Source organism: Phoxinus phoxinus (assembly GCF_949152265.1).
Source record: "Phoxinus phoxinus genome assembly, chromosome: 13".
In the NCBI taxonomy this organism is placed as follows: domain Eukaryota; kingdom Metazoa; phylum Chordata; class Actinopteri; order Cypriniformes; family Leuciscidae; genus Phoxinus; species Phoxinus phoxinus.
Genome location: NC_136888.1, coordinates 35,246,717 through 35,256,716, shown reverse-complemented (window position 1 = coordinate 35,256,716; position 10,000 = coordinate 35,246,717). Strand labels below are relative to the sequence as shown.

General features: G+C 39.3%; 1 protein-coding gene across 1 annotated transcript in view; it reads left to right on the top strand.

The window, feature by feature from the left end:
- Positions 1-1,028: 1,028 nt before the first annotated feature.
- Positions 1,029-10,000, top strand: part of LOC307009569 (formin) — a 97,129-nt gene continuing 88,157 nt past the window's right edge. The window contains exons 1-2 of the mRNA XM_079633406.1: positions 1,029-1,164; positions 2,354-3,771. Coding sequence (XP_079489532.1) covers positions 2,370-3,771 — 1,402 coding nt within the window. The 5' untranslated portion in view covers positions 1,029-1,164; positions 2,354-2,369. The remainder of the gene's footprint in view (positions 1,165-2,353; positions 3,772-10,000) is intronic.

Sequence of the window (10,000 nt, the reverse complement as noted above, 5' to 3'; positions counted from 1 at the left end):
ACAGTAAAGACTGACACACGCCCTTTCCCTCATTAATACTCAATACCAGTATTGGGGCAGTAATAAATCACAAAACGTTACTTCTGTGCTTGATTTACTCACATAATTCCATTTAAATTATTATAAGTGTGTCTGTTTGCGTTTCTGTGTCAGTTTAAGCTCGGGTGTCCCTCGCGAGCCGCCGCCGTTTGATTAAAAAGGCGCGCGGTTTATTCTTCTGATAAATCGCGGGATTTGTACAGTCTATGGTCGCGACGCGTCGCTCGCAGTGTAAACACTTTCTAGAGTACTAGTACTTTACATCGATATAAACTCAAGAGGAATGTAATGTCATCACATCTCAGGTACAGTCACCTCAATATATAACGGTTATTTTCGATTAAATACATTTCACTTTAAAAAATAATTAACCGCCATTTTTCCCCTCAGAAATGTCTTCAGTTATTCATTACCGTAACACAAACAAAAATGCTGACATTTACGACTTAAATAAACATATAAGTTAGATAAAGTATCACAGTCTGTCTTTATTTATTTTTTTAAATCAAGTTTGTTTTATTTTGTTGTTATAAGTTACTGAGGTAAATATATTCTCTAACCCTCACACGACGTAACTGTTAAGTGACGTAATTTTATGTATTTATTACTGTAACTTTATGTATTTCTACATGTTCATTCGGATGTTTCAAGTTTTACTATCCTTGTGGGGATATATACATAATGAATGTTCTATTTTAAAGCGTTATGAAACAAATATTTCGCTTGCGCCTCAAGATACATAACGTTAACGTTAGATAGATAGATAGATAGATATGGATGGATGGATGGATGATAGATAGATAGATAGATAGATAGATAGATAGATAGATAGATAGATAGATAGATAGAAAGAATGACAGTTTGTCTTCTGTCCCCTTTAAGTTGATGCTGCTGTGCTGTCTTTGACATTCTGCAGTTGAGTGTCCGCAGCGCCGCTGTTTTGTTTCATGACACACTTCTGATGGGGGCGTGGCCATCCCTAAAGCAACCAATCACCGTCGCGGAGACAAACGCTGCCGTCTCTTATTGGTCTTCGCGCCTATCAATCACAGGGTGAGCCCGCTGTCCTCCAGAACGCACTTTATTCCGAGAGCGAGTCACGGATCCGTCATGTACCTCAGATGGGTGAGTTTAACATGATTAACTTCATATAACATACGATTGTTGCAATTAAACACGGTAATATATGCTGAAATTACGTGTTAATGCGGATGAGACAATGCGTGTCATTTGTTGAACGAATGAAAAGACGCAGAACTTAATACTGTGTTATGAGATCATACAAATGCCTTGGTAATAATCATATTTTAGCTAAATGTGAGATGTGTTGTTGAATGCGAAGTGCTCACGTGGCTTTGAGAAACGCTGTGAATGTTTAAAGCATCAGTGATGCAGCGGTGCAAAAATAACTTTCTGCATAATAAATGATGCTCGGGATAGTGCAGATTATTCACTGCTCGTCCAACCCACAGTCCACAGAAATAAGATATTGGTTTTGTTTTGGATTATTAATCACTGCTGCTGAATTGCCATATCATATTTTAAAGAGACATTCACTGCAGCTTGTGCATGATCATCTTAAAGTGTCATTATAATGTGTGTGTGTGTGTGTGTGAAGGTTGAATTGTTATGAGGCTTATGATGAAGGGTGCTCTAGTCATTCAACTGCTTATTTAAATTATTATGCATACAGTTCAAAGGCTTTAGCAGAATAAATTGTACCGAATGACAATATCAATGGACCCACTGTTAGTTTTCATCAATATGCATTCATGGATATTTTTGGCAAAGCATCTTCAACAGTTTGAATTTGTTTACTTGCCAGCTACACTACTGCATAAAATATTACAAAAAAAGTCTGTTTATTATAACAATATTTGCTTATGACCATGCACATGTTATTCCTAAAGATTACTTACTGAAAAAAGCTCGGGAAATTTCACAAATAATTATGAAGAATTGTCTTTATAAACATGAAAGACAGAAATAGTATGCTCACATAATCAGTTTTATAAAAAGATATTTTTTTTTACAGTGTATACATTGTCCTTTTTGCATGTTTTTTGTTTGTTGAAATTTCAGTGCTGCCAAATATGATAACATTAAATCCTATTATTAAATGCAATTAATCAAAACTATTATTTAAATAAACTTCTGATTCTGTCGTGCATATGAAAGCACTATGTCTATGCAGTAAATAATGTGTTAATCAGGTTATTTAGCCCAAAAATAAAGCTGTGTATGTACATTCTACACATCCTAAGACAGATTTATGAGGTTTACGTTGCACTAAAAGCCTTCTTCATTTTGACAGGCCTTCGATCGCCCCGATGATGAACACCAGTCCATCCCGGGCCGTCCCCGACTCGAGACGAGACCCACGAGACAACCGGCAACTTAATTTAGGAGCGCGCTTAATTAAAACGGGCCTCGTAATGGAAGGCACACACACTGTGCTGCGTCTCTACAAACCCATCCATGAGTTGTGCTTCATCAGTCTGTACTTCCCAACCAGGAAATCCCGAGGTTTTACACGAGCTGCTCGTGAAGTCCAGCCTCTGTGTGGAAATCAGCATGAAGACCCGGGCACAGCTAAACAAAGACGCCAGTATTACAACTCAGCGGATGAAGTCCAGTCCTCCCAGTCCTGCGAGGAAACAAAAGGAGCGGTTGCGCAGCTCCACTGGTTGGCCGTCGAACACCATCAACTCCTGACGGATCTCCTGTCTTTATGCAGCGAATGTGCAGACAGGCTCAAGATGGGAAACCAAGACGGGAAGATCCAGTTGGAAGGAGAACATGGTGTTGGTAGCAGTGACTTTACTCTTCCTCAGTCCCTGGAGTATAAGAAAGCCTCGAGAGTTCGGAAGCTGAAGAAACTGGGATCCAAGAAGATGGACAGTGCTGAAGAGTTCTTGCAGAGCAAGATGAAGAAGAAGGTGGAAGCAGCATCCGAGTTTTTTCCCTTGGGAAAAGACCCGGAAACTCCAGGATCAGGCTCTTACGTCAGCGTCTCCAGCGAGCCGTTTCTTCCCATGGACGAAGACTTCCATATTGCCAACGATGGCTGGGATTTCATGGAGGAATCTCGTTTTGAATGCGAAATCGAGTGTGGTGAGCTGTCTGAGTTTGACAACCAACTGCGTTTGGATTATGAGAAACCGATTGGGAATGAACGTGGACTTATCAACAGTTCTGGGACTAAACGTCAAGAGACGTCTGGAGGGCATGACGATCGACTTAACGTAAAACACAGCGATAACATAGCAAGAAAAGACATGGAAAGATCTCTGATTGAGGAAGCTGTATCTCACTCCTGCTTAGATGTGCATCAGAAAGACGCTGGAAAAGAAGATATCAATCGATTACACAAGAAAAAACCGTCGTCTCCGATTGACGCCAGCTCTAGAAGCTCGAACCTTCGCTCCTGGACCAGAAGCCCCACGTCAAACTCTTTCTCCGGGGTTTTTAACGTGTCTTATCCTCCGACCAACAGCCTCCGGATCATGTCTCCGGTCCTGTCACCAATGTGTTCTCAGCTTCCCAGTCCCCAAATGAACCACCGTATTGTGTTGCTGCCTGAGGAGGATGATGATGGAAATAAACGTTCGTCTAGAGATGAGCAAGTCATCAACACCGAGGTCATCGATAACAACGGCAACCGCAGGACGGCCTCGCGCCTCGACCTGAACCTCGGGAATCGTTTCAATCCGAATGGAGCCACGACCTCAGGTAAGCGACTGATCTTCTGTTTTAAAACTGAGGAAGAAACTGTGTGAGGTAGGGCTGAACGATACATCGAATTTTCATCGTCATCGCGATATGAACTCCCGCGATGAACACATCGCAACAGACAGCCTGACACGATGAATAATGCCTGGTTCAGATTAGCACTAATTTACACGTTTTTGACTCCTAAAATCTTGTCGTGGACAAGAAACATGTCAGACAACACGTTGCTTTCCGACCAGTCATCGCGTGCCGTCACACACACACATTCACTCGCAAACATTCACTCGCACGCACAGACACACAAACACACACACTCACTGTCCCTCGCTCACTCACTCGCTCACTCACTCACGCACGCATGCACACACGCACATACACACACACACATACGCTCACACGCTCACTGGCGCGCGCACACACACACTCACTGTTGCACTCACTCACGTCTCGCCTCGCTCACAAATTCAACCCGTCGTGGAGGACCGTTAAAGAATTAAACATGCTAGTCTTTCTGTCGTGAAGCATCGCAGACGCGACATAGGTTGTCGCCCACTATGAAACGATCAAATCTTGCATCCTGACGCCCGTTGTCGTTATTACGAATCTCCACGACACCCATACGTCAAACGGATCGTGCCAAAATCGCGCTAAAATCGTGTATTCTGAACCAGGCAGGTAATAAACGTTTGACCTATCACGCAAAGAACCTATTAAAGCACTAAGACATGGGAACAGTATAGTTAACAATCACATTTATCGCAAGTCATATCGTCATCGCAATATTAAACAATGTTATCGCACATCGCAGCTTTTCCTCATATCGTGCAGCCCTAGTGTGAGGTGCTTGCAAAATCAAACTCTCGAGTTGGGGTGCACCGATATTTGTCACTTGCTCACTTATCGTTAAAATAGATTCGTGTTTTGATCATGTTTTTAAAGTCCCCCATTTTATCCCTCATCTTTGATCACCAAAATTACATATTTAAAAGTTTTTTCCTTCTTCATGCCTTAAAATATCTTAAATTGTAACTCGACACCCTTCCCTCATTTAGTATGCGTGGTTCTATGAATATGCAAATGAGCCCCGCCTCCACTCACTCACTCAGAGATCCACTGGTTGACGATCACACGTTGATCTGATTGCTTACAAGGTAGTTTGTGAAACACCAGCGATTTCAAACCGTGTTTTTGAGACTGTCTTTGGTTCACTGCAGTTTTAAGCAGAAAATACTCAGCAATGCTGTCCACTTATGAACTTACACATGGTGTGTCTTAAAGCGTATTAAAAACACCACATACACACATAAACAACATTAAAAGCTCGATTTACACCACAAAAAAGCTCAAAAACACATAAGCAAGGTACACTAGCAAGTTTATTGTTGCATCGTCAAATCATTTTCATTGGACATGGATTGGATCCAACAGGCCAACATTATAAGAATAATACAAAATATACAAATAAGACAACATGACATGAATAATAATATGTTACATTTATATAGCGCCTTTCCCAAGCTCAAGGCGCTTCACAATAACAGTAAAGAACAAACAATCAGTTTATACATAAAAAAATGGACAATAGACATTTTCCCAGTCCAAGAAATGAGCAATTAGTTGCATTCACATTACAATACAAACAGAAACAAAAAACACAACATGACAACAGACATTATAAACATGAATAAATTAAAGGTTTGTTATCAGCCTTTTTCATGCTATAGCCGATGTGTGATGGTTTTAAATTGATTTTAAAAAATCGTACATTGGTACTATTAGCAATCCACCTTATTTTGCGACACGAAAGTAAGTTATTTTCTTCAAATGTGCGATATTTCCGGTTCATTTGCCGCTATAGGTTGATATTCAAAGTGCAGTAACATGTGCTAATAACTAGTGCATTTATGATAATGATAATAAGATAAAATACCATTGTGCAATATAAAGCAGCATGACGGACTGTTTTTGTACAGCTAAAATAAGTAGAAGCGAATGACACAACGAAAGTGTAGGGCTGTAAACGATTAATCGCGATTACTCGCATTCAAAAGTTTGTGTGTTTACATAATATATGTGTGTGTATTGTGTATACTTATTTTGTATATATAAATACACACACATGCATGTATATATTTAAGAAAAATTTGTTATTTATATATAAAATTGTTATATTTATATATAATATAAATTATATAAAAATATATATGCAGTATATAAATGCAAATATTTCTCAAATATATACATGCATACGTGTGTATTTATATATACAAAATAAGTATACACAGTACACACACATATATTATGTAAACACAAACACTTGTAATCTCATGTCCATTCTGATTTCTTAGGCTTGTCATGTGACTTTGGGCCTTCCCAAGAGATCCACTATTGAGTTTTCGCTGTGTTTGGAGAGTCACTAAGCATCAAAGCCACCGTGTTCAAACACTCATGAACATAATGTGCCGTGCACCTTCATCCTGTTGAGCCGTAGGAGGCTGGTTTAAAATATCCACACGGGTCGCTTCAGAAGTCCTCCACATTAATGAGATGAAAAGGATTAAAACACTTTTGTTGCTTGAACGGGACTTCGGAAGCGCGTAAGCTGCATCTCATGGTTGCGCTGGCCAGAAAAGAAAGAATTCCCATTAAGCGTCTCTGCCCTTTCTGTGATCTTTCTCTTGTGGACATCACAAGCCTAAATGCACTCGTTTGATTTGATCATCACGATCAGATGTGGGACGGAACACACTTCCTTTGCCCGAGGCTGAAGAGAAGCAGTGAAGTCTACAGTATATAAAACACACATCGTCATCACTGGCAGTGCTTACTCTCGGCTTATAAGAGGCGTTACGAAAGGGTCAGTACAGAAAATGTGAGTGCTGCTTGTTTACTGTGATATTTTACCCCTCTGGTGCTCTAAGGCCATTTTTGACCAAAACATTTAACTTTTTTTATTTTATTTTTATCATTTTTTACTTCATTGGAATGGTTAAAAACTAAAGGGTTTGGCACTTGTTATGTGAACACACACACACACACAAATCCTGGACATGATTCGAAGCTGCGCTTCTCGTCCGTTGTGCGCCCCCTTTAACGTTACGTTTTGAGTGGATGAATGATGAGCGCGAGACGCCGAAATGGAGGCCAATAAGATTCTGAAGGGAAAGTTTACTTTTAAAAAGTTGCCAAATGGTTCAATTGACAAGACCAAAGTGATCTGTGTGTGTGTCGTTGTGAACTGAGCTATCATCGTCCAGTCTGAATACCACTTGATCAGGGTGGGAAATTCACTTTTTTGTCCACCAGCCACAGTGGCTGGTGGATGCCCAATTTTACCAGCCACTTATATTTTTTACCAGCCACCTTTTCTGGAATTAAAATTGCAAGAAAGAAATGGCTTCAATACGTTTTTTATTTATTTCAGGGTACGTACCCCCAGGATCCTCCAGCTTAAATTCAAGGCTTTTTGAGACCTTTTTAATACCATTTCAAATGAAATTCAATGCCAACTTCGTACCCATTCCAACATGAGTATGAGGGGAAAATATCAAATCTGTATACATTTTAAACCCTGGAAAATAATTATGTTGGCTACTATGTAGGCTACTTGAATTAAATAAAACATTTTATTTAAATGATCAGTCATATTTAATACATATGCAACAGCGTTGTAGTGCGCTTGGTGTGTGTAGGCCAGTGTTCATTTTGGCAACCATTTTTGATTCAGTCTTAGTCTTCGTCTTCAGACGAAAATGCTTATGAATGCAAACTTTTAGTCATTACTTTTAGCAAACTGCAGTTACTTTAGGTAGCTATTTTATATGTAGTCTTTAGACAGAAAATGTCATAATTATTCTCTCTTGGCCATTCAATTAAGCTTATGATCAATTATTTACATTGCACTCTTTAGCAGTAGCACTTGTGCAATTCTACATATCCCTTTTCCTAAGTCCCGTGGTTCTCCAATTTTTTTGAGTGCCGTACCCCCTGGTACCCCCTCTCTTCCACTTAGACTGCAGTCACACCTTTTCCATTGAGGGACAATATTCGCCCCCTTTAATATATTTTTCCATTTAATTTTTAACCTTTATAATACCTTTTAAAAATAAATAATGCTTTAAATAAAACAATGTTCAATAAATATGCTATGTTAAAAAACGTTTAATATTAATACAAATATTATATTAAAATAGCCAGTAGGTGGCGGTCATCGAGTCATTCATTCATTGAATCTCACGATTCGTTCAAAGCCACAGATTTCGTTGCAAAATAGAGCAATAAGCCGGACTATACTGTTTTAAATGCAGTACATCACTTAAATGTTACCCTTTTTTTTTACTGTTGTATACAATCAATGTCACATTTGAAATCGTGTGGATATTCGGGAAACATTGCATTCTTGCTCATATATGATCAACATTAAAAACACTGCTGGATATCAGCCTGCATTTTGATCGCAGATTTAGTCGCACAAACAGCGCAAGCGGCTCGTGACAGAACACAGACCGACTGAATGACACTTTAATTTAAGTAGAAAATCTCAAATAAAGATCGCTGAACTCCAGCTTGTCTGTTTTCAGATCATCCGCGCTTCAGCAGTGTAGAGAGCGCGCGCGCGCATGGTTGCCAGATAACGTTACTATTGAAAAAACCGTGTAGAAAACATGTTCTTTTAACAGAAAAGCTCTGATTTGGGGTTTAAATTATTGAATTCTGGCATTTGTGGCCACAGCGGATTAAACCGACACTTTCCCATTTCAGACGAACCTAAGTGCAGTGCATAGACTGGTCGTCGGGAAGGTAGGATAACGTTTCCCTTGGTCATCAATGCGCCACTTGTTAGAAAAGTACCTTTTCGTTTTCTTTACTTCGCCCTCAGTTTGTAGCTGTTCATTTATAACTGCTGACTCCGCTGCGGGCCTCCTAACACCAGGGATATGTCGCCACATTTTTAAAAATAATTTCCCTTTCTTCTGCACCAGCTCAGCTCAGCTATATATAAGTTATACACTTTTTTTATTTATTCTCAGCTTAGCTATGTGTATAAGTTACACAGTATAACGGTCTCTTCAGCGCCGTGACACACAGCGCTGAAAACCAATCAAAAGAGTTACTCGACAAAAGTGTATTGTTACTTAGCAACCGCATTCTTTGACAATGGCTGTCCAATCCGTACAATGAAATCACTCGCAGGATGTGTTTATTGGTTACTACATTCAATGTTAAGTCAATGTAAAGACGCGTTACGCGCGCTTTTGGTGCGAACGCAACGCAGCATTATTATAATCCACCCGCCACTGTGGCTGGTATACACGGCAAAGTGACCCGCCACTTTGAAAAAGTGCTATTTTCCCACCCTGCACTTGATGGTCAAGCACACACACCGCTGATGCGTTTCTACGCCCACTCGTCAACATCAGTAACGTCACCTCGTCAGTATTTCTTTTACCCTTTTATTGATAGACAGTGTTACATTGTGTGAGAGATGATTTGCTCCAAGTGAGAATGTTAGTGTGAAATTGAACACCGTATATGCCAATGTTGTTTTCAATACAAAACATTTGCACACAGCAAGCCGATCAACTTTTCCATGTTGATAAGAGCATTAAAATGAGAAAAAATAATGGGACAAAAAGAAATCAAGAGACATTTAGAATAGATAAAAATGTGCGATTAATCGTGAGTTAACTATGACATTAATGCGATTAATCACGATTAAATATTTTAATCGTTTGACAGCCCTAGTTTGTACCCTTTAGACGGGAATGCGCCGGTGGAGCGCTTTTAAGTAGGGATGCACCGATTAGGAAATTCTGGGCCGATGCCGATACCAATGTTTAACATAACAACTTGGCCGATGGCCGATGCCGATGCCGATGTTTTTTCTTTTTGTTATTTATTCCTTCTTTTGTGCTACGGAAACATACAAGTCTTTCAGCTCTTGATCACACTATCCTAGAATGAGCACAAATTCAATCAGACCAATTTATGAAACAAAAACAACCTTTAATGTCACTTTCTGGTTGACATTAGTTATAATCTTATTTATAACAAGTTCTTTTCTGAAAAATAACATTCAACATCCTTTGACTGCTAACTGATCAATGAAAAGATTGTTTCAGTACATTGCCCAACAAAATTATTTGAGTGGTTTTAGCCTGATAAACAAAAACTTACTCAATGAGATTATTTTCATGGCCCAATAAAAAATATTTTTCTGATAAATAAA